Source organism: Oryzias latipes, chromosome 5 (genome assembly GCF_002234675.1).
Source record: "Oryzias latipes chromosome 5, ASM223467v1".
NCBI classification, from domain to species: domain Eukaryota; kingdom Metazoa; phylum Chordata; class Actinopteri; order Beloniformes; family Adrianichthyidae; genus Oryzias; species Oryzias latipes.
The window spans coordinates 30,661,649-30,685,655 of NC_019863.2; the positions used below are offsets into that span (position 1 = coordinate 30,661,649).

The 24,007-nt window shown below is 44.3% G+C and overlaps 3 protein-coding genes across 5 annotated transcripts in view; 2 read left to right on the forward strand and 1 right to left on the reverse strand.

Moving 5' to 3' along the window:
* evc2 (EvC ciliary complex subunit 2) overlaps positions 1–14,431 on the forward strand; it is a 21,941-nt gene extending 7,510 nt beyond the window's left edge. For 2 of the 3 annotated variants that reach the window (XM_011475611.3, XM_011475609.3), the window contains exons 16-23: positions 9,169–9,343; positions 11,248–11,364; positions 11,437–11,664; positions 11,749–11,960; positions 12,035–12,122; positions 12,221–12,381; positions 13,599–13,700; positions 13,884–14,431. In XM_011475611.3, coding sequence (XP_011473913.1) covers positions 9,169–9,343; positions 11,248–11,364; positions 11,437–11,664; positions 11,749–11,960; positions 12,035–12,122; positions 12,221–12,381; positions 13,599–13,700; positions 13,884–14,241 — 1,441 coding nt within the window. In that variant the 3' untranslated portion in view covers positions 14,242–14,431. Of the gene's footprint in view, positions 1–9,168; positions 9,344–11,247; positions 11,365–11,436; positions 11,665–11,727; positions 11,961–12,034; positions 12,123–12,220; positions 12,382–13,598; positions 13,701–13,883 lie in introns of all 3 variants that reach the window. The other variant, XM_011475610.3, reaches the window with a different exon arrangement.
* A 797-nt stretch (positions 14,432–15,228) lies between these two features.
* Positions 15,229–16,566, forward strand: cytl1 (cytokine like 1). Its single transcript, XM_004069184.4, has 4 exons — positions 15,229–15,424; positions 15,506–15,550; positions 15,664–15,810; positions 15,892–16,566. Exons 1-4 carry the CDS (start codon positions 15,278–15,280, stop codon positions 15,991–15,993), a joined length of 441 nt encoding a protein of 146 aa, XP_004069232.1. The 5' UTR covers positions 15,229–15,277; the 3' UTR covers positions 15,994–16,566.
* Positions 16,567–21,873: 5,307 nt separating this feature from the next.
* Positions 21,874–23,704, reverse strand: msx1 (msh homeobox 1). Its single transcript, XM_004069185.4, has 2 exons — positions 23,102–23,704; positions 21,874–22,944 (listed from the first exon to the last, which is right to left on the reverse strand). Exons 1-2 carry the CDS (start codon positions 23,508–23,510, stop codon positions 22,526–22,528), a joined length of 828 nt encoding a protein of 275 aa, XP_004069233.1. The 5' UTR covers positions 23,511–23,704; the 3' UTR covers positions 21,874–22,525.
* Between the last annotated feature and the right edge of the window lie 303 nt (positions 23,705–24,007).

Consider the following 24,007-nt stretch of genomic DNA (forward strand, 5'->3'; position numbering starts at 1 on the left):
CCCACTCTCCCCCTCTCTTTTTGCAATATTTATCGAGCCTCTAGCTGCAGCAATAAGACAGAATGAGAGTATTAAAGGAATTAAAACCAAACACAGCCATCATAAAATTAGTCTCTATGCAGATGACATATTACTGTTTTTAAGTAATATACATTCTGTAAATGAAACGGCAACAATCATTAATGAATTCTCTTCTATATCAGACTATTCCATTAATTGGAATAAATCTGTTTTATTACCACTGAACAGTAATGCGGAGCAAGGACTCAGAATACCAGTTAAAACAGGAAATATCAAATATCTAGGTATTTATTTTTCCCCCAAAATATCAGAACTGGTGCAGCTAAACTACACCCCATTACTGAAAAACATACAGGACGATCTAACACGCTGGACCAACCTGCCTTTGTCCCTTATGGGCAAGGTAGCCACGGTTAAAATGAAAATCTTACCCAAAGTTAATTATCTCTTCTAATTGATTCCCACACAACCGCCATTAAAATGGTTCAAAACATTAGACTCATCCATATCAAGCTTTCTATGGAACAATAAACCTGCAAGAATTAGTCTAAAAACTTTAAAATCTGCAAAAAGCTGTGGAGGATTAGAATTACCTAACTTCCACAATTACTTTCTTGCAAATAGATTACAATACATCTTAAAATGGTTAAAAAATAATCCAGAAACCAACTCATGGTTAGACTTGGAACAGGCGTTATGTGGAAAGATCAACCTGTCAGATCTTCCATTTATTAGTCAAATAGTTAAAAAACAGGATTGTTTCAAAAGTATTAATATAAATGCCACTTTAACAGCCTGGTGGGAATTTCTCAAAATATCAAAATCATCAATTCGACCGTGCAAAATGACACCCATCTGGAACAACCCAGACATCCTCATAAACAAAAAAATTATCCACTTCCCAGCTTGGCAAGCAGGGGGCATAAAACAACTAGAGCACATAATTATTGATAGAAGATTCATAACTCCCCAGGAACTTCAAGACAAACATGGAATATATAACTTCTTGGAATATCAGCAACTTAAATCAATTATTACTAAAAAGTTTAAATACAGAGACAACGATTTAAAGCTACCAGATGTAGTTACCACTCTGATCAATTTCTCAATGAATAAAACTCTCTCCAAAATATACAAACTTTTATGTAATTTAGATAACAATATTTCACTTCCGACAACAAAATGGGATGCGGATTTGAGCATCAGCACAGATGAAAGTTTTTGGTCAGAACTTTGTCTAAACACCTTTAAAATGACAAAAAGTCCAAATCTGCAGCTAATCCATTTCAAAACTCTTCACAGAATTTACTACACTGGACAGAGGATGTTCAAGATGGGTCTCAGTAACTCAGACATTTGTCAGCACTGTGACAGTAATCTACCCGACAATTACATGCATGCACTATGGTTCTGCACGCCTGTCCAGGCTCTCTGGCAGCAGGTATGTGCCGATCTATCAGTCTGGCTTAAGGTTTCAATCACAGCTTCACCGTCACTTTGTGTGCTTGGTGACATGAGTGCCATCGATGTAGAAGGAGGATTAGGCTCTATCATTTTCATAACTCTTTGCATTGCTAAAAAAACTATTTTAATAAATTGGAAAAGCAAAAAAAATACTAGAAGGAGCTGCATTTCCAGAAGAAAATGCAGGGTTGAATGCTGTATTGCTGAATGAAAGCAGAAATATGATAAAAAACTTAATGTCTAAAATAGGTCAAACATTGTAGAAGGAGTTAAGCATGAAAGCTGAAATTATTGAAAAAATGGCTGAACTGTCCTGGAAAATCCTGGAATATTTTGAAAAGTTAGAGGACCAAAAGTCAAAGGTGAACATTGTAAAAGTAGAATGACCGAAACAGGTCAAAATTCATAGACGGAGTTAAGCATGAAAGCTGATATCATTGAAAAAATGGATTTTCTGTTTAAAATTTGAAGATTTTGCTAAAATGGCTAAAAGTGCTAGCATCAGCATCATCAACTGACTCAAAAAAACACATTGTTTAAGAGTATCATATAGGTCAAAACTACATGTTCTAAGTTGATAGAATCTACTTTTTTCAAAAACATGGATTTTCTATTAATTTTATCTCCATAGCAACCATTTTATGTTTGGGTCGCCTGGGGATGACGAACAAATCAACGTCAGTTTCAGATGGATCGGAAAAAGTAAACATTTGGACGTCCTTAGCAACGAAGTTTGTTTGTTAACCACGCCCACATTCCTTATATGTCCAGATCCAGTGAATTTCAATATGTTCAGTTCCAGGCATGGATGAAGTTTATTGCAATATTTGTGTCAGATTTTGTCATAAAATGGCCACCAAACAGTAGGTTGTGTTGACATCCCGTAATGATTTATAAACGTATTTTATAGTCCAAAGCCTTGTGATCAATTTAAGGTTTGGACGGTGTCTGTAGCTAAAGTTACAATGGTTGAAAGAACCAAAGGTTTTCAAGGATTCTCAATGTAATTAAATGGACCAAAAGTTTAGGAAAATCCTGAAATATCTTGAAAGGTTCAAGGATTTGAAAGACCAAAGGTAATAGCTGAAAGGATTAAGCTGAAAGATCTTAACATTGCAACAGTAAAATGGTTAAAATAGGTAAAAACTGAAGTTAAAAATCGCCTCACATTTAGGCACAAAATGGCCGCAAAACCGTAGTTGGAGTTGCCATCCCATAATAATTTCAAAACTTATATTGAAATACAAAGTCTTATGAGCAGTTTAATGTTTGAACTGTGTTTCTAGCTAAAGGAATGCCAAAGGTAGGAAAGTTAAAAGCAACAAAGGTTTCAGATTTGAAAACACAAAATGGCTGCCAAACCCTTCCTATCTCTTAATGATTTCAAACCTTGATGTTACAGCATTGATCATGTAAAACTAAAGTATAAATGCAGTCATCTCATCCAGTAGGGGGCACCATGTAAAATACTGTGCCAAATGATTAAATCTCCCATCTCTGCTACATGTGTCATCAATCATAGCACACGCATACATGTATAATGGAGAGACATTTTGATCATCAGCTAGCTAGCTGAATGACACAGCATTATATTGTCATTTAACCACTAACATATGTGGTGTAACAACATGATAGTGACTTCTCGTAACAGCCACCTAACTCATGGTGTGGGAATCAACACTTCCCATGAGCCTTAGCGGTCGTGGGCGGGGCTAAGGCCAGGGTCCTGACGTTTGTTCACAAGATGGCTGGAGCACATGTTTGAACTGCAGTTTCCAGCTACGAGGAGGAAAATAAAAAATACATCAAAACTAACTTAGATTTGCTCCCACTGTTTTTTTTAACATACATCGAGTGTTTGTGTGTGTGCTTTAAGCTGCTCTGATCATTTTAACGTTTGAATGGTGTCTCTAGCTAAAATTGTATGGAAGTTGTAAGGGTTGGAAGAATCAAAGGTTGTCAAAGATTGAATGCTGTACTGCTTAATGAAAGCTGAACTTGCTGATCAAATGGCTGAACTGTCCTGGAAAATCCTGGAAAATCCCTAAAAGTTAAAGGATAAAAAGTCAAAACTTATGAGTAACACCACCTGAAAGAAAATTCTTCCATGTAACGAAATATATTTAAGTGAGTGGAACTAAATTTTATCAAGAAAGGCAAGGTAAAACACCATGCAGAAAAAGTGGAATGCCGGATTCGAACTCAGAATCTCAGTATGATTAACCTGCCACCTTAGCCACTGAGCTAACACTTTAGTCAGAACGCAGTGCAGCCGGTGTAAATAAATAAGGCTTGTCGTGCACTGTTTTATTGGGCAAAGCCTAGTTGAAACGATTTCATGCCATAGTTCGTATTTTATTTGGAAAAACGAACAAAAGTCGAAAGATTTGAAGGACCAAAAGTGATGGTAAAAAAATTGTGGAGGTAAAAAAATTGTAGAAGGAGATAAACAAGACCCGAAATTGTTGAAAAAATGGCGGAATTGTTAAAAATTTGAAGATTTGAAGGAAAGGAATGGTTAGTACAATGGTTAAAGTAGGTAAAAACCTGTAAAAGAAGTTAAGCCCAAGAATTCCCTATGCATTTTAATGGAGCAAAAATCCTGGAAAATCCTAGAATATCTTGAAAAAATCAATGATTTAAATGACCAAAAGTAATAACTGTAATAAGTTGAAAGAGTTGAACATTTTAAAAGTTGGTTGGAAGAAAATTTTGAAGCGTCCGAACCGGGAGTCGAACCCGGTACCTCATGCACCATAACTTCCCAATGTATTTTAATAGGGCAAAAATTCCCGGAAAAACTGGAATATCTTAAAAAGTAAAAGGATTTGAAAAACCAAAAGTCATAGCAATAATAAGCTGAAAGAGCTGAACATTTTAAAAGTTGAATGGTAAGAATCGGTTAAAAATTGTAGAAGTAGTTAAGTGTCAAAAAACGGCGGAAGATAGTATAAATAATAATAATAAATAAACTAGAAGGAGCTGCATTTCCAGAAGAAAATGCAGGGTTGAATGCTGTATTGCTGATAGAAAGCTTAATTTGTAAAAGAAATGGCTGAACTGAGCTGAAAGAGCTCAACATTTTAAAAGTAAAATGGTTAAAAAAGGTGAAAACCTGTAAAAAAGGTTAAGCACAAGAATTCCCTATGTATTTTAATGGAGCAAAAATCCTGCAAAATCTCGGAATATCTTAAAAATTTTAATGATTTGAATGACCAAAAGTAATATCTGTAATAAGTTGAAAGAGTTGAACATTTAAAAAGGTGAATGGTAGAAAAATTTCAAGTGTCCGAACCGGGTGTCGATCCGGGAACCTCTTGCACCATAACTTTCCAATGCATTTTAATAGGGCAAAAATTCCCGGAAAAACTGGAATATCTTAAAGTACAAGGATTAGAAGTACCAAAAGTCATAGCAATAATAAGCTGAAAGAGCTGAACATTTTAAAAGTTGAATGGTAAAAATAGGTTAAAAATTGTAGAAGTAGTTAAGTGTCAAAAAACGGCGGAAGATAGTATAAATAATAATAATAATAAACTAGAAGGAGCTGCATTTCCAGAAGAAAATGCAGGGTTGAATGCTGTATTGCTGATAGAAAGCTTAATTTGTAAAAGAAATGGCTGAACTGAGCTGAAAGAGCTCAACATTTTAAAAGTAAAATGGTTAAAAAAGGTGAAAACCTTTAAAAAAGGTTAAGCACAAGAATTCCCTATGTATTTTAATGGAGCAAAAATCCTGCAAAATCCTGGAATATCTTAAAAATTTCAATGATTTGAATGACCAAAAGTAATATCTGTAATAAGTTGAAAGAGTTGAACATTTAAAAAGGTGAATGGTAGAAAGATTTCAAGTGTCCGAACTGGGTGTCGATCCGGGAACCTCTTGCACCATAACTTTCCAATGCATTTTAATAGGGCAAAAATTCCCGGAAAAACTGGAATATCTTAAAAAGTACAAGGATTAGAAGTACCAAAAGTCATAGCAAGAATAAGCTGAAAGAGCTGAACATTTCAAAAGTTGAATGGTAAAAATAGGTTAAAAAATGTAGAAGTAGTTAAGTGTCAAAAAACGGCGGAAGATAGTATAAATAATAATAATAATAAATAAAGAGAAACAGGAAAACAAAGGGTTGAATGCTTTATAGCATTCAACCAATAAAGAGAAACAGGAAAACAAAGGGTTGAATGCTTTACAGCATTCAACCAATAAATATAAGTCAACACAGAAATCTGCTGCTTGATCAAATCAGCTTGGAAAAAATGTCAGCCCAAAGTTCAAGTAACTTTGAAAGAATTCGGTCTCTCTGGTCTCCCATAGCTAACTCCGTGACTTAGGGGGGGGGGGGGGGGCATGGTCGTCGCTGCTCCTTGCCCTTCTGCCGTGGGCCGGGGTGGGGGTCGGGGCCTCCGGTGCCTGGCCGGGGGTGGTGGGGGCTCCGTTGGTCGGGGGGTCGGGTCCGGCGCCTGGGTGGGGCGGCCTGGGGCGCTGCGTGGTCCTCTGGGCTTGGGTGTGGGGGTGCGTGGTGGGGGGGTGGGGTGGTGGTCTGGCTTGGCTTGGGGGGTGGTCCCTTTGCCTGTGCTGGGGGGGGTTGGCGGGGGGCGCTGCCCGGGGGGGGGGGGGGGGCAGCGGCGCTGGATGGGCTTCCCGTCTACACCTGGGGCTGGGATCGGCCCTTCCCTGGCTCTGGGGCGGGACGGGACAACCCTCTTGGGGCCCCCGGTCGCTCTGGGTGTCATCCGCTTCGGCTGCGGGGTCTGGGGGTGGGGTGGGGGTCTTGTCGGCCCTGTCCTGTGGGGGGGCATTCTGGGGGAGGGGGGGGGGGGCACTATTGGTACGGGGCAGGGGGGGTTGACGGGTCGGCGTCTCCGCTGAGGCCATCGGCGGTTTCCCCGGCCGGTTGGCTGCCTCGGTCCCGTCGAGGCCTGACCAGAGCTCTTCTAGGGCCGGCGTTTGGGGGTGGGGGCCTGGGCTTGCTCCGGGGGGGGGGCGCGCTTTCTGGCTCCCCTCTCTCTGTGTGGGGGTGGTGGTGCTGGGCCTGGGGTGTCTGCGCCTCCGGGGGTGGGGCCCCGGGGCTGGGTGGGCCTGGCCCCCTTGCTGGGGGGGGGGGGGGCGGGGGGGGGCTGTTTGACCACCAGGGGACAGTCTATCATCTGTCCCCAGCTTACCCCCTTCCTCATATAACCTCATAATAGGGTGAGGGGGTGGGGGGCTTAGCCTGCGATGAGCCTTGGGGGGGGGGTTTACTAGGCAGTGGCCCCCCTCCTGTGGTTGCCGTATGGAGTGGGCCCCCCCTCTTTCGGTTTTATTTGCACCTTAGACATGTAGGGCCCTTGGTAGGGGGGGTGCTTGGACATCACTGCCAGCAAGCAGCGGATGTCCTCCTAGCACCCTACCCGCCAATTTTAACCGCACCTTAGACATTTAGGGCCCCTTGGTGGGGAGGGTGAGGGGACGTCACTGTGAGTAATCAGGAGATGTCCCCTTAGTGCCCTACCCGCCAATTTTAACCGCACCCCCCTTAGTACACACACCCCTCCCCCCTCAATATATACATCCCAACATAAACACACACACATGCACACACACACTCTCTCAAACACACATACACGCACACACATTTTGCAAGGAAGGTGGGACCTAGGACCATCTGTCCCCTGCCTCTTCCCTGGTGGGGGGTACGGGCCCCTTTGCAACGGCGGCTGTGTCCCCGGGGTGCCGGCTTCCTGGGCCCGGCGGTGCTCTCTCCGCGCGGTGGGGGGGTTCACATTACATCTGAGCCGGGGGTGTTCGTGTCCCTGGGGGGTGGGTTCTGGTCCTTGCTCCTGAGTGCTGGGCCCCGCCAAATTTCCAACTGTGGCCGAGCCTGGTCGGGCCATATTTACAACACCCCTTGTGGGCCCTCTTTTTTCCCCGGGGTTCCCCCCTCTTGGGCGGGGGCGGCGGGCCCCTGCCTCGCTCCTCCCTGGACCAACCGTCGGCCGGGCGGATGGCTGCCTGGAGTGCGGAGTGGGTCTCCCTTGGGGGGTCCTGGCTCGTACCTGGGGTTGGGGCGGGGGGATGCCCGGAACTCCTGGGTGGTGGTGGGGTGCTCGTCTGGGGCTGTGGGCGTCCTTCTCCGGTGGGGCCCTGCGTTGGGTTCTCCCGGCGCGGCGGGGGGGCGGCTCTCCTGGTTGGGCTGGGGCGGCGCCCTCTTTCCCTCCGTGCCTCCCTGCTCTCTGGCTCTGGGGGCCTTGCGGCGGCCCTGCTGGCCCCGGCCTGGGTGGCGGGCTTGGTCGCCCGGGCGGCGGTTGTTCCCTGCCGGTTCCTGTGTGGCGTTGGGGGGATTCCGGCTGCCGCTGCTGGTGCGGTGGGGGTCTTGGGGTGGGGATGGCTGGGCACTCTCCCTCCTTCTTTTCACGTTCCACCATCCATTTTAGAAGAACATAAACACTCACCTGAGCACAGGTGTTAGCTCAACAGACTGAATGACTGAAATATTTCACACTAGTTGGTTTTAAGGCATAAGTATGCGTGTGAACACTATCTGTTTTGTGTACATGTCGACAGGTGGACATTTTTGCAACTAACAGGTGTGTTTATAACATTTGAGTGTGTGTGTGGACAGGCTCCGCCCTTTTTTTTTTTTTTTTTTTTTTTTTTTTTTTTACATTTAAACCTTACCATAATGATTAACAACCAGTAAACTTGTTGCTTTATGCTGCTTCATGGTCTTATCCCCCTTCCCCTCCTATTATCACCCCCTACCCCCCCTCTCTCTAACGTCCCTCTCTCTTCTTCCCCTCTTTCCTTTTCCGTCCGGTCCAACACCAAAGATTTTCAGACATGTTTGAAATTAATAAAGTTTGGCCTCAATTACAAAAGGGGTTTATTCAGACATTCCTTTGGTTTGTCTGAAGATTAATAACCCCTCTTGTTAAAGTAAAATATGTCCAACCCAAGAGGCCCTCAGCTCTCATCTGACTGCCCAGCTGTTGGACAGGACAAGTTAAAAAAAAAAAAAAAAAAAAAAGTAGGCGGGGACTATTTTACTGACAGATGGCCAATTCTTTTCCCGGGTGTTTCCTTTGAGGCTGCTGTGTCAAGGCCGTGTCACACAGCCACTGCATACATGTTGCTCTCGTGTGTAGTTTCCGTCTTTTGTGATTTATGCGTGATACACGTTATTCATAAGTGTTTCTTGCGTTCGTCATTCGTGGATGTACGCAGACCAAAATTCGGTTTTCAGCTGTTTCAAATTTTGGGCCGGTGGAGAATTACGTAATTTTTCGTGTATTTTACGTAGTTTATATGCTATAAATTATTACGTAAATCTGACACAGTTGTGTGTGATTTTTGCAAGATGCATACGTAAATTTGTGGCTTTTACACAACCGTTCCACACATGTGTAGCAGACTTTTCTAATGCACCGATGGATAACTTTAATATCGCATATACGTTGCACATTTCACGTTAAAGTGACGTCATGGACCCGTGCAATATGCACAAAACGTGACTATGACACGGCCTTTATCGATGACTTAAAGTTCTAAACGTTTATTCTAAAGAAGTCCGAATCTGTGCTCTTTCTGTAACGACGATTCTCCACAGGTTTTAGGCAATGCATGCTGGGAGTTTTCTCCCGCAGCAGCCATGCAGTCCCGCCTTGTTGATGGCGTCCGTTTCTTTCTTTGGCCTCTTGTTAGGCGTCTTTGTCTCTCCCAGCTGAGTCTGTCAGAGGAGGACGGACTGAGGATGAGGCTGGAGTTCCAGAAGTGTCTGTCGGTCATCGACCGCTGCCTGGTTCTGCCTCACGCCGTCTCCAGAACCAAGCTGCACGCCGCCATGGCAACGTGGAGGAAGAAGGGCGGAGAGCAGATGGTGAATCTCATCAACAGTTTTTTCTTTTACTCTACATTATTTTTACGGAGGGGTCCAAACGAGGCCGAAGTTGGCGTTTCATTTCTTCAAGCTTATAGATTTTTAAAAAAATATATTTTTAAAAAATGTATTTATTGTTATTTTCTAAATAAAAACACAAGATAAACAATGACAACCCCCCCATGCTTATAATTGCAGCATATTATTAAGATATTTAGTATACACGTGTATAAATGTTTTAAGAAGACAATAATATGAGATGTAAAAAAATGGTCAGGATATAATACTTATATAAACGACAAAGGAATCAAATCTGATAACAGCCTGAAAACATCCCAACGGCTTCCAAACTAAGCCAGATTTACGTTCAGAACGTCTACCTTTAAGTTTTGAGTGAAGTGAAACATCCTGGATCCAGAGTGATACTGTGGGTGGAGCAGCGTCATTCCATTTAAGAACGATCAAGTATGATTTTCAAAATGAAAATACTACGACAGGAAATGTAGCTTAAAAAAGACCCAAAGTTGTTCAGATGTAAAAGTCGTTTCTGATGAATAAAAATTCATTAAAGGTTTTTTTTTATAGAATGCCATAACATGAACATAATATTTCAGAATTCTGCCTCAGATTTAACTAAAAAGATAAACCCTATTCTGTTTTTACAGACGTCTCTGTGATAAAGACAGATCACGTGTATTTTCTGAGCTAAGCTTTCTTCACATGATTTGACTTTATTCGATTGAGTTTCCACTCTGATAGAAACGTTTGCAGCTGCTTTAAACTTAGACTTTGTGTTTAAGTGGATTTTTACTTCAGCATCAAAGCGGAGGCTAAAAACCCTCTTCAGCCTCGTCCGTTTGAAGGGGGGTGGATATGGAGGGATATTTCTGCCACCACGTTGCACACAAAACTTTCTAAGTTGCAGGTGAAAATATTAAATATTTGCTTTTCAACTTAGAAAGTTTTGTGTGCAACGTGGTGGCAGAAATATCCCTCCATAGGTGGATAAATCCATGATGTTTCTCCTTTTTTGCATCTTTGTGGAACCAAAGAAGTTTAAAAATCTTTAAAACAGATGCAAAGGAAGAGATATTTGTCGTTGCATTAATACACAAAACACATGGAAATGCACAAAATATAAATCAGTTTGTAGGATTCGCTGTTACTGTGATTCGCTAAGAAATCTTTGTTTTTTTTGTGAACTAAAAGATCTTTTAAATAAAGCGGTTGTCTGCGACCTGAGGCTCCACTGTGGCTCTCTGCTTAAAAACGTAAAATGCCTTTCATTTGGAAAGTTACTGTCAAGTAAAAAGAAAATATGAATCAACATTTGGGCGCCGTGTTCCACAGAAACTCAGTCGGAGGTCAGTAAGCACAACTAGAATTTAAAGTGGATTTTCTCTTTTTGAACAAACTCCTTAGAGTTCAAAAAATAGAGTAAGGGTCACTTAAGAGGCTCTAATTTATTTTATTTAGATAGATTTACAGATTTGTGACTGAGATGCTCCACAAACAGTAAAATCAACTTGTTTGTTTGTTTGTTTGTTTTGTTCACTGCTGACTCTACACATCCTACTACTACTTTTGTTGCATTTTGATGATCCTGTGTGACACGGGGTGTCTTTTATTTTGAAAGGGAGCCATGTAAACCTCTGTCAAAACTACTTTTTGCTTTATTTCTTTGTGCTCATGTTTTATTTATGCTAAATAACAGTGTATATTTATTTGTCATGAGAGCAACAATAGCATAAATACAAGTCAGTGAACTGTTTTTATAATTGAATGGTGAATTACGAGTGTTTTGGTCGTCACCGCAGCCCACAGTCCATCCGCCGATGAGCCACGTTTTCATCCCGCAGAGGGCTTGTAGTTCTGCTCACTGAGGGCTTTTGTGGTCTTTCCAGACGGACTCCAGAAAGAAAACAGACACGTCTGATCTGCTGCTGTTCCAGGAGAGCCTGCAGGAGAGAATTCAGCTGTTTGAGAAGGAGAAAGAAATGGAGACGGGTTTAATGGAGGAGGTGAAGAATCTCCATGCTGTGAAACACGCACAGCTTCCATCAGAACCCTTGAGGTGTCTTTCCCTGTGGCAGGTGCTGGAGGAGATGCAGAAGGAGAGGTCGGCTCTCCTGCTTTCTCAGACAGACGGCCTCGCCGTTCAGATAGCTACAATCCACTACCAGAAGGCTGAGAGGTGCAGCAAGCTCCTGGAGACGTCCAGGGCCGCGCTCGCCCTGCAAAGCCTGCTCATTCAGCAGCTCAGAGAGGGGAAACAGCTGGAGAAGCAGGAGCTGGCTCAGGTCATACAGAGCCACTGTCAGGTGGAAACTGCCGTCTAATTCAAGGATTTGAGCTCACTTAAATGTGCACTTTCTCCCTAAAAGAGGTGTATTTGTGACGATCAGGACCTACATCTGCAGCAGGAGAAGGATGAGCTTGTTCTGCAGTCGTGTGAGTCTGCAGCCCCATCAAGTCAGTGCTGCCATAAGGTCTCTGAGGGAGAGGAACGCAGTGAGGAAGATGAAGGGTTTCAGCTGCGCTCAGACGCCACGATGACGTCCGTCCTCCAGGAGGCGCTTCACAAGTGTGAGCAGGTTCTCACGCTGATGGCTGAGAGGTCGGTCAGCCGTTCCTTTTCTCAGGAATAAGATCCTTTTGTTTTTGGCTGAGGTTTCATAATGTCGTTTCCAGGTTTCACGTCTTGAACCTCAGCGATCAATCTGTGGAGGATTCCAAAGAGGGGACGGAGCTGGAGAGGCTGCGTTCCCTCTGTGACCTGGTGAGACTTCGCAGGTTTCTGTTACCGCGCCGCAGGTATCCATCCGGTGAACCTGATCACCGCTTTTCCCGTTTCTCCCGGTTGCCGCTCCCATTCAGGATCTGGAGTTTGCGTCTCAGCTGCTGAAGCAGACTCGCGTATCAGCCGCCGCCCTGCAGGAGGCGCTGCGCCTGCTCCTGCCAACGCTGCCGGAGAGCGAGCTCCTGTCGCTCGCCGACGTCCTCTGCCCCAAACACTCTGCAGAACAGGAGCATTCTGGGTAAGAGCTGGATTTTCTCTACACGCCAATCTGCAACTGTTGATTCCCGTCGGCAGAAACAAGTTAAACATTTCCTAAATGTTTGCCTCAGAGGATCCTTTGCATCTAAAAAAAACTTTACAGATTTGAAGAACTTCAGTACATTTCTTAAAGGTTTGTGTCATTTTGTAAGTAAGATTGAGCAGAAATGCTGTTGGATTTGTTGGGCCTTCATTCATTTAGGTTGGCCCATTGAGAACAGTTTCTCAATTACAACAAGGACCTGAGTTTGTGATTTGGATCCATGGATGATCCCATAATCTTGTCACAGAATCAGCCATCATTCTGTAACTTGTTCAGGTTGTGAATGAGGTTTAGGTATTTAAATTTACCTCATGGCTAGAAACAAGAAAAAGAATCCATCTTTTTGTGATTTTTCTAGATTAGCAGACACTTTTCAATCCCATTCTTCTGAAAACTTCTGTGTTTTGAGGCTCTTCAGCTCAGACCTTTGCAGTTCAGAGACGTTTTTCTGGGTGAAAACGAGTTGGAGACTCGAACAGCTTCAATAAAAAGTTCTGGAGCATTTTTCCCTTCAGCCAAGATGCTGATAAATGACTTTATTTATGGTTTCATTTTCTTCTTCTCCAGCGTCTCCCGCTGAGTTTGGATCACAGTCTGAATCGGGTTCCAAGCACGAACCGACTCAGGGATTGTTTTGCTGAAGGGAGGAGCAGGAAAACAGCTCTCATGTGTTTTTATTTAGGCTTTCTGGCGTCTCTGAAGCGTTTTGATGTTTTCCTCAGAGAAGTCATTTTTATGAACCTTTTTGTCCATTGTTCCCGGATTCTAAGTCTGTTATGTTTCTTAATTTAATGCTTAAATGAGATAAAATAAGAAATGTAAAGGTCTTTTTTTTTCCAGTTTTGCCACAAAGGACTCGTGTTTGGAGATCTTCTCCAAACACCTGTCTGACTCCTTCACCTGTCTGGCGTTCTTCACAGACACAGACCATCTTTAGGAGTCTGTTCAGGAAGTTCCCGTCATCCAGACTCTGCTGGATGACGGGAATGTTTAGCTCGTGATTTTAAAAGACAAATTCCTGCGAACATAAACAGCCCTGTGTCGTTTGGAGTTACGTCAGCAGCCTCCAGCGCTGCTCTGTTCCAGGAAAAGGTGGAACTATTTGAGTCCTGCAGGTCTTCTGATCAACGCTCTTCATGACCCTTTGCGATCAGATTCCCTGGAGACGTGAACGCTGTCTTCCTGGTCAAGCTGCGAGGAGATGTGGTGCAGAAGAATGCCATGAGCGTGCCCGGCTGTGCCGTGGCAGCAGAGAGGTGAGTGCAGCTCGACGTCAATCCCACCTCCTGGACTCTTTTCAACAATCCCACGCCGGAGGGAGTTGTGCTTTTCATCAGATGAATCGTGCGGTTTGGCTGCTGCCGCCTCCTGCATGAGGTCAGACCTTCAGCTCTGCTGTCCCTCTGACAACAGCTCCTTTGTCCTCTAAACTCTCCCAGACTGCAGGAGCAGAGGCAGAGTCTGATGGAAAAACTGCTCCCACCACCCATCCTTCAGCTTCCAAAAGACGGCGAAGCTTCGCTCACTGGGGGAAAAGGAGAGCAGGACGGACCATTGAGAACGCCGCCGCCGCCGCCACCGCCACCGCCTCCTGGTCTGAAATCAAGCCTGTCAGAAAAGCAGCAGCAGGTGGAGCTGCCCTCAGCAGAGGAGCTGAACTCGGCTGTAGCAGAACGTCTGTTCGTCTTCCGGGATCCCACTGAGGCGGATCGGGCCCAGCAGATCCCTAAGAGACCGAAAAAGAGGAATTTCCTCAATTTAAAGAAAAGTTCGGTGGCTCCAGCAGACTTTCCATGACGTTAACCTGCAGAAACACCTGTACTTTCTGTCTCCTCAGTGTTTCATGACGCTTTGCAGGATAATAAACCTGAAAAAAGCTTTCGTTTTTGTAAATGTGTAAAAGCATCCGGCTTTGTTATGTTTAAAGGCAGCTTTGAAATGTTCACTTAAATTCAGGAATTTAAAACAAATAAATCTTAAATGTTTATTTTGTTTTGTTTCAGTTCATAAACATAAAACCTTAAATATTAATGGATTCATATTTCAAATACAGACTATTTGGAAACTTTACTTTGTTTTCTCCTGTAAATATCAAGATTTACTTTTGCCAACAGCAAATATAACAGATAAAAAGAGCAAAGCTGGCTAAACAAATAATCCAATCTCTATTTTTAAAGTTAAACTTTAATTTTATATGAAAATGTTTTTTGCTTATGTGGCAAAAAAAGCTTTTCTGACAGTTTTTAAAGAAAACATTAACATCTTTGTTTTTCTGCTTAAACCCGATAATCATAAAATGAATTCCTAAAAAATGCTATGAAAGGTGGTATATATATATATATATAGATATCATATCTATTTCATCATATCTATTTTTGCACATTTTTGTATTTGTATACTTGCACATTTTGGAACACCCCTCACTTTTGCACATTGCTGTCACTTTTCTCTGCTTTTTGGAACTGCTGTGACAATTGAATTTTCCCAATGTGGGATCAATAAAGAATATCTTATCTTATCTTAAAAATACTATAAATCATACTTTGATTTTTTTTTTCACTTGAACTTGTAGCAGAAGCTTTTGGGGAAGAAAAGAAACATTAGCATTAACATTATCATTTTTCTGAGAAAAACACAGATGGAAGCGGAAACCCAGCAGCAGAAGTTTGGCTGACTTCTGACTTTGCTGCGTGATTTGCGCTCCAGCTGCTTCCAAATATTCTCCGGCGCGCAGCGCCTCTACGTCATCCTCTGCCCCCACCCCCCACCCTTAAAACGGCCGCCTGGGTGCTCCGTGCAGCAGCTGGACCTTCAGTCCGCAGAGGCAGCAGATATGAGGCCGGGGCTCGTGGTTCTGCTGTGCGTCTTCAGCTGCGCTCTGCGCTCGGAGTGCGCGCCGCCGACCTGCTACTCTCGCGCGCTGGAGCTCAGCAGGGAGATCATGACCCTGCTGGACAGGGTGCACACGTCCCACCGCACGGTGAGCATGCGCACCTCACGCACGCTGTCCTTCCTCATTTACCAAGAGACTCATCTGTAACTGGTGACTGTTGGTTTGCAGAAGACGTGCGCGGAAGTTCTACCGACGATCTTCATCGATGTGCATGTGAGTCTGCGCGTGTGCGCGTGGAGAGAAATAATCTTTCTGATTTCTGATTGGCTGTGCTCTGTCAGAACCCTAACTGAGGTGATTGATGCTGGTTCCGGCCTTCTCTGCAGAACGCCTGCATCACCAACAAGCTCCGGGACTTTCTGTACGTGGTGCTGAACCACCCCAGTCAGTCCTGCAGAGAGAAACCCAGGATGAAGGTGCTGAAAGGGAAGATCCAGAACCTGTACAACATCATCACCAGGATTTGTTACCGGGTAGGAGCGTCTGGAGGCCTCGTGACCTTTAGCCTCTTGTCTTCCAGCTGCAGCAGCTCAGGCTTTCTTCTGTTTTGGCAGGACCTGGTGTTTTTCACAGACGACTGTGAGGCCATCGATACAGGACACAGCCGGCTGTACGTCGCAGAAGACCGGCTGCAGATCCTGCAGGAGGAGAGATGAACCTCTCACCACAGCCTCTGCATTCCCCCCAAGCTGCAGTTTTATTTACCACCAGAGCTTATCAGATCTGCTGCTGGGCTGGACGGGAGCCTCATTCCTGCAGTGTGTGGAATTTTCCACAGGAAATATGCTGAATGCCAACCATGCCAATGGAAGCACTGAAATAATAAACTGATCCTAGATGCTTGGGAGCGGCCCTCGACCCCTGCTTCCTCACAGAGTCTGATCAAAGCTCTGCACCTCATTAGGTTCTAGAAATATGCGCTGTTGGCATAACCTTTATTCACAGCTGCTCTGCATGTCATCCTGAGTGTCCTGGAACAAATGCCTTTCTTTGTGCACGCTCAGCCCTGCAGCTTCATCACCATGAATGATCTCCTGAGTTCTGATGTTTCTGGCATTGAAGCTGAAGGAGGCCTCACCCATCTATTTTACATCAGCGTTGTGCTTTAGCCGCAGTTACTACAGAACGGACGGCATCTGTTTAGAGACACATGTATGATTTCTATTGCTTTTGTACAAAGATACAATTAGTATCAAAATCAAATAAAAATGTTTATTTCAGCCGTTAAACTCACAATTGTTTGTTAGATGTTGGAAATGTGAAGGGTTTCTGCCAACAGGACAGTCAAAGCTGGTAAAATGCTGCCATCTGCTGACCAAAATGGGGTACTACGCCAAGTCTGAAGAGGTTAAAATGTTTCTGTATTTGGGGCTCAAACCCCAACTGCATTTCATTTGCTAGAAAAAGAAGAAAACATAAAACTCAGAAATGGCTGTTTGTCCTCATCAGGAGTTCAATGGGATTCTTTAAAAAAAATATCCACGTAAACTTTATTTTTAGTTTCCAGCAAGACCTGATTTTAAAGTAATTATTAATCTGAATCACAAAACAGTGGAGCCGAAGAACCTCAGCAGAGAGCAAAGCTGAGAACTAAAACATCTCCTGCCTTCATAACTAATTATCTTAAAACTTTCAATTAAAAACTTCTCTCCTCTGTTTTTTTCTTATTGGTCAATAGCTAAACTCCCCACTCCGATCATCTATTGATCTATTGTCACATTTTTTGTAGTGGTCTTTTTATTAACATACCGTTTTTAGCCAAAATCTAAAAACTGTGTCGTTTTCTAGGACATCTTTTCTGCAGAGCCGCAGAAGTTCATTAGAAATTGGCGTCGATTAGGCCTGCCCAGATTTCCCGACATGCATCTGTTTACACTCTCTCCAGCTAACCTACGCTCTCTTACAGCCCCCCGCTAACAGAACCGGTGCAACAAAATGTTGAACAATATCAGAGCGGTCCAGCTAAACCGTTTGGATCCAGATTCCAGCTCAGACGAGGAAAACAAAGACGTTCATGGATCGATTTATCTGCAGGTGGACGCATCGGAATGGAGCGGAGCAGGGAGCTTGCGGCCCGCCGACTGTAGCTTAGAAGTCACTGCTTCAGGCTTTTTCCGACTCTGCGCCTGCTCAACGATTTTAAATAAAGAATTACTCAGAAGTTTAATTTTAACCTCAACTTGTTTTATGTGCGTCCCATCATGAGAAAAATGCCACAAGAACATGCAAAAAAAAAAAACATGTCATGATTCTTCAGGCCAAGCGAACCCAGATGCTGAAACCCAGAGTAAGACAGGTAAGTGGCAGATGAGTAATCGTTTATTGATTCTCCGTGTGAGGCTGAGGTTTGGTCCCGGCGAGGTCCGAATGTGAAGATGGCTTGTGTTGTGGCGTGGCTGGAGGTGTTAACGCGGTCAGCGTACGGCGAGGAGTCTTCCGGTTCACTGGAACGGCTTAACTGATGACCCACACTGGTGTCACTCGTAACGTGGTTTCCTGAGGCAGGAGAATAGGAATTAGGTTGGGTACGTGAGCAAAACAAGATAGAGCATAGCAAGACCAGGCGAGTCACCGTAAGGGTTAACGATCTGGCGTCGGCTTGAGGCGCTGGAGCTCCTTAAGAGCAGAAGTGATGATGAGGAGAGTGACAGCAGCTGGTGGCAATCAGGAGAAGAGTGAAACAGTGCTGGAGGGGGAGGAGTCTGCCAGAGGCACCATGACAAACATTTTCATCTGAGTGGGCCCTTGTCTTTGGGTACGATAACCATATTTCATTATCTTTGCCAATATTTTATAACACATTCTTTTTCAAATCTGGATTTTAGTACATATACATGCCTGGGTGTTGCTTTACTGATGTGATTTTTCATATTTTCTGTGTTCAGAAGGTGCCATACAGCTGGTAGATATTTTATTTAGCCAAAATGACATGATTGGTTTTACAACACAGTCAAGTCCTGAAAAAATAAAATAAAATATACGTCCATAAGCACTAAGTCCTTCCCTTTGCATATTTTTGATTAAACCACTTGTTTTTATTTTGAATGTACATTTTTCATTATTTGATGTTTATTTTTTTCCCTCGACAACAGAGCACACTGGTGGAGATATGCAAACAATAAACCAGAGATTTCACCTTGACAGATTGATTGCTTCTTTTGTTGTGCAGCTCTGCCTGTGGCTCTCTGGTAGGTGACACTGACATGCTGTCAGGTCTGTTCCTACCGCCATGATGTCACGGAAGCCCCGTGGAATAACCGGCTGTGCAGGATCACACCATCCTGCCAACAAAAGGCTGCAGTCACTCTGCTTGGGTTTGCTGTCCTGGTTTCTGCTGCAGAACCGTTTGGATTCTGGATCCTCTCCTTCTGCATGGGGACATCTCAAAAGGGACTGCGCCTCAGAAAACCACCAGGTGGCGCCAGTGACTCGCGGAGGCGTCACTTTGTCACATCAGAAGTTTGACCTCAAGTGCGGTGACTTAAAACGAGTGAACCTAAAAAGAATAGTTCCGTTTTTCTCTGCTTGAAAGTAATTTATTCTACTAATTAGCCATTTGTTTAACAGCAGAGGATTACAAAAAGACATTATCTGCTTAAGTCAAACAAAATGCTGGCAAAGAAAGACAATTTCTTGCTTTGCAAACACAGTTTTTATAGCAATTTATTTAATCACCTTACAAAATACGCATCCATGGAATCTACTCCAATATCCCAATGTTTTTATGCAAAGTCAAGGAGGTCAAATGCATTTTTATAAACTAAATTTGGTATTTTTTGGAAAGTTTACAGCAATTAAAACTTCTGTTCTATTAGTTTTGATTTCATACGTAGGCCCGTTTATTTAATTAAAAACAGGACTGAGCGTTTAAGGGGTTGTGCAGTTTTTCTAAAAATAAAATACTGACTGCCAATAAGAGCCTCAGCTTCGCTGGAACTCATTCTTCTGTCACTAGTTTGTATAAAAATTCTTTCTTCTCACGTGTTTGCTAGTTTTCAGGCAGTTTCCATCACATTACGCGTTTTATTGCATTCTGGAGGAAACGCAGCTCGTTAATGCGCATAAGGGAACGTTTCCCTCGTGGGTTAACAAACATGACTGACACACGCACACCGCTGTTGGAGGGTGCAGCTCGGTGCACGGGGCCACTGTCCTCGAGTGTGCGCGCGCGCAGGGAGCTCCCCTTGCTTTTGAAAAAAATAAATTAAAGAAAACCCTAAAGCTTCGTACGAAAACTCAAGGCGTTGTTGATTCAAAAATGGGAACATTTTAGTTCCGAGAGTAAAAACTTGTGAGTGCTTGATGGAGACTAACCAAATTCAGACCGAGGGCCCCCAAAAAGAGACCCCATCATCCACCGCGGCTCTCTAGTGGACATCATGGCAGATTCATGGTCACCATGTCCCAAATTTCTCCTGATAAATTCCCCATCTGCTTATGAGCGACAGTTCCTCTCCTCCTCCATCCACCAGTTTTCCTTCCTCTCTTTCCTTGTTGTCTATAATTGTCCAAAACTGACATGGTGGAAGTGGGGGGGGGGGGGGTGAATTTCTTCTGTCATTGCCATAAATTCATGTGAACATCTGGTTTTTCTCACGAGGCTGTTATTGTTTTTTTAGGTTGAGACATCCGTGATGATGGCTATCTTCTAGTGCTGATTTACAGCGTCCGCGCGGCGCTTTGGAGCTGAGCGCAGATTTCACGCGCTGTTGAGACGTCATGAAATATTAAGATGCGTTCATATTATTATGATCATGCATTTTATGCATGATGTTTAAGTATTCTAAAAGGTTCGATGGTTTTTTGAACATGCACACGCTCATGAGCACACCTGTTTGTTTGGAGGTGATGCGGACGAAACATCATCGCTACATCATCCGATTACGTGCAAATAAAAAAAAACAATAATTTATTACAAGAGTTTACGAGATCTAAGAATAAAATAATCCATATTTTTTCCAGTTTCAGGTGTGGAGCGTCTCGCGTCCACAGTTTTGGACACATTCGAACAGATTTAGGTTTGAAGAAAACGGAAGGACGTGTGTTTCCATCCAAAATGGACAGGAGAAAACTGTTGACAGTTAGAGACACATCTAGATTTTTAAAAATATATACATGATCAAAGTTAAGAGAAACCTTAAATAATGTAAGAAACATTTTGCGGGCGACTTTTCTGAAATCTGATTCACTAAATGTTAAGTATCTAATAATTTCTAATGCAAATCAGGAAACATCAGTTAAAGAAAATAAAAGAAAACGATAAAGATCTCGTGGATTTACCATAGAAACAATGTGGTAATCCTCTGTCTGTTAGCCAGAACTCTATAGGCATCAAGAGTTGAGTCCGGAATGGCTCCTGTGATCTTTAGGATGATATAAACAAGCGACTTTTGTTTTGCCTTTGGCTCCTGGCGGGATGGAGCGCAGAGACAAAAGAGTGAAAGAGTTTGGAAGAATGGACGGATCCCCTTTGGCTCCTTGATGTCAAATGTCTCTTCTTTTCAGACGGAGCGTTCAGCCGAGTGATTTCTAGTGTATGTATTAAATCTGTTTCGTTTTTGTTTTTTTAAATATTGAGCATCTCACAAAAGGAAATCCGAAGAAGCGCTTTAGTTTAGTGAAATCATAGAAAAAGTGACGCGTAAATTAGAGAGGGTGTTTTGTTTGGGACAGCGGAGCTGCTGCGAAGGAGGAAATCAGTGCGCAGAGCAGGAGTGTTGCCCGTCCCAGTCCCCGTTGACATTTTAGGAATGATAAAAGTTCCGCCTTGCCTGGAGCTACAGCCTCGCTGGAGCCGACCTCTGTCTGCGGCAGATTGCCTTTGCTCATTACAGCAATTATTTTCCTGGAGTTTAACCCCAGCCTCAATGGCAGAAAAGTCCTGAGAAAGCCTTTAAAACTGCAGTGAAGCGGCCTGTAATTTCCTTCCTATCTGATATTATCACTTAAGTCTTCTTGACTTTGTTTGGAAAGATATTCTTTATTTAAAAGTTTCCTGTAATCTCTCTGACGCACAGAGGCCTGCTATTTCCCCGCGCGCGTAATGGAGTGTCACCTCGCTCCTTTCACACCTTAAACACACATAATGACACGGACGGATTGTCCCTGCAGAGGCAATCTCCAATATTTATCGGTGTGTTTTCAAGTCTTCTGGCATCGCACCCCCCACCCCCATCCCATCTCCGCCTCTTAAACTCTCTGGCGCCAACAAAATCTGGGTTAGTTGTCTCAAAGCAATAAGGGACAGCTGGAGCAATACATTCCGCCAAATAACTTTGGAAAGGTTGACATTTACTCACAGCCAAAGGTTAACGTGCGCAAAAAGGCCTTTCCAAGAGGCCATAATGAGCGTGGAAGTGACGGGGTTTATGCTTAAAGGCGGCTTAACCGACGTGGTAACAACTATGAAATCTTATTTTGAGTCAGAAAAGTTTAAAATTTAGCCTAAAATCTAAACAAAAAATAAAAAAAAATAATGGCTTCTTAAATTCAAATAAAAGATTTCAGCCCATCAAATAGAAAAAAATAACAATTTCTACATGAAAAAAAGAATATTCAATTTATTGTTAAGTTATGTCACAAATATATTCATAATATAAATGGGGATATTCTTCAAATATACAGTATTGTACAGTACAACTTTCCCTTCCGAAGGGAATCAATGAGACAACAGACAGAGCTGTTAGAAAAACAATTGCTGTGGTTCTTTAAGTTCACCCTCCCCGCTCAGACCGCCGCAGCGGCTGACCCGCGCGCCCTCACATCCCGGCCTAAGTGTGCGGACGGATGGAGCGCATCAGTCTCTGACAGGAGCTCCGCCACTTTTACGCAGCGGCCTGGCCCGGCACGGCCCGGTTCCCCGTCCATACTGTCATTTTTCAATAACTCAAACAGCTAGAAATGTTTCCCGCCTCTGCACCACAAAGACCATCTCATCTGAATTTTCCTTGGATTCAGTTATTCAGACTTGGGGTCACATGACCGATGAAGTTCGATCATTTTCGCAGTGTGTGAACTTACTGTCCAGGTCAAGAGAAGTGGATTCTAGATCCTCGTGGGGGGTTCCGTGGGGGGGCCGTACTCCCCCGCCCCCCCACCCAACAGATGTGACCCTGTCAGCTAAATGAGTCAGAGCCCCCACCCCCCACCCCCCAAAACAGTCCCGATCCCGCACATCCCGTATCCCTGTCAGGCGAGGTGGTACATACTGTATCCCACGTGCGCGGCGTAGAGTCCCACCGGAGACACCGGCAGCGAGTGCCTCTGGAACGGGTGCGAGCCCGCGTAAGACGCGGGGACGTGCGCACCCAGTGGAAATGATATCCCGAAGGCTGGAGGCAGCATGGGCTTCGCTGCCATTTTCAGTTTTTCCAGCTCTGCCTCTTGCAGCCGCTTGGCTTTGGCCCTCCGATTCTGGAACCAGATTTTGACCTGAGTCTCCGTTAGGTTGAGGGAGCTGGAGAACTCTGCGCGCTCCGCGATGGAAAGGTACTGCTTCTGCCGGAACTTCCTCTCCAGGGCGAGCAGCTGGGACGTGGTGAAGGGGGTTCGGGGCTTTCGGTTCGTCTTGTGTTTTCTCAGGGGACAGGCAGGGGGACTCAACCGTCCTGAAAGAGTAAAACACGATTTCAAAAACTCAGTAGAGACGTCAACAAAGACTCACCTGTTGGTCTTCACGAGTCCAACAAGTTTGGCCAAATTTGAAGACTAAATATAACAGCACACAAAGAAACTTTTTCGGCGCCGCATTTGGGAGGAACTTACTCGGAGACGTCGGAGAGAATCGCGGACTCTGAATCCACGAAGTCCTCTCCTTACTGTCCGGGCTCTCTGCCTTAATCATCACGTCCTCTGACATGTTCATGATCTCGCCCACTGAAAACGGAGAGCTCGTGGGTAAAGCGGAACCTGAAGTATCCAAACCCCCGAAGGAGGCAATCCGCGCGCCCTTCCCCAGCGCCTGGGACGTCCCGGCCGCAGAATCCGGAGAGGACGCCTCTCTGCTGGGCTTCCTATCAGCCATCAGCGCCTCCACGCTGAACGGCAGGATCGCCACTTTGGGCTTCCCGGAGTCCTCCAGACTGGTCTGCATGTTCACCACAGCCGCGCGGGGGGAGAGGTCTTCCGTCTTCAGAGCAGCAGTCAGAGCGGACATGGCGGTCGATGGGGCCATGCAGGTCCGCCCGGTATCGGTGAAGCGAACTGGAGACTGTAACGGGAACCGTGGGAAGGTCTGCTGTTGGGCCGCGCGTCACGGTGACCGTATCCTCATGTTCATGTGGGCAAATTGGAGCGCAGAGGCGGTAATAAGGCAGGCGCAGAGATGAAGGCGGCCAATCAGGGCCCGAGGGGGGCTGGACTCCGTGAAGCGGAAAAAAAATCAGTTGGAAGTTTTACAATTGTGACTTTAAATAAAAACACACACACAAAATCCTAAGGAGCTTTGGTTTCACCGGGAATGAACGCAAACAATAACGTTTCTGTCCAACCCCTAAACCCAGATGGTTGCTTTTATTATTATTGGTTCTTCCATCTTTGATGATGAGATTATGAGCTTTAAAACTTTTTTGACAGAATATGACTTTGGCAAACCCGTCCTTCACGCCACTTCCCCGTCCCTCTGCGCGCGGTGAACCTTTGGCTGCGCTCAGTTTATTGATTGCTGCAGGG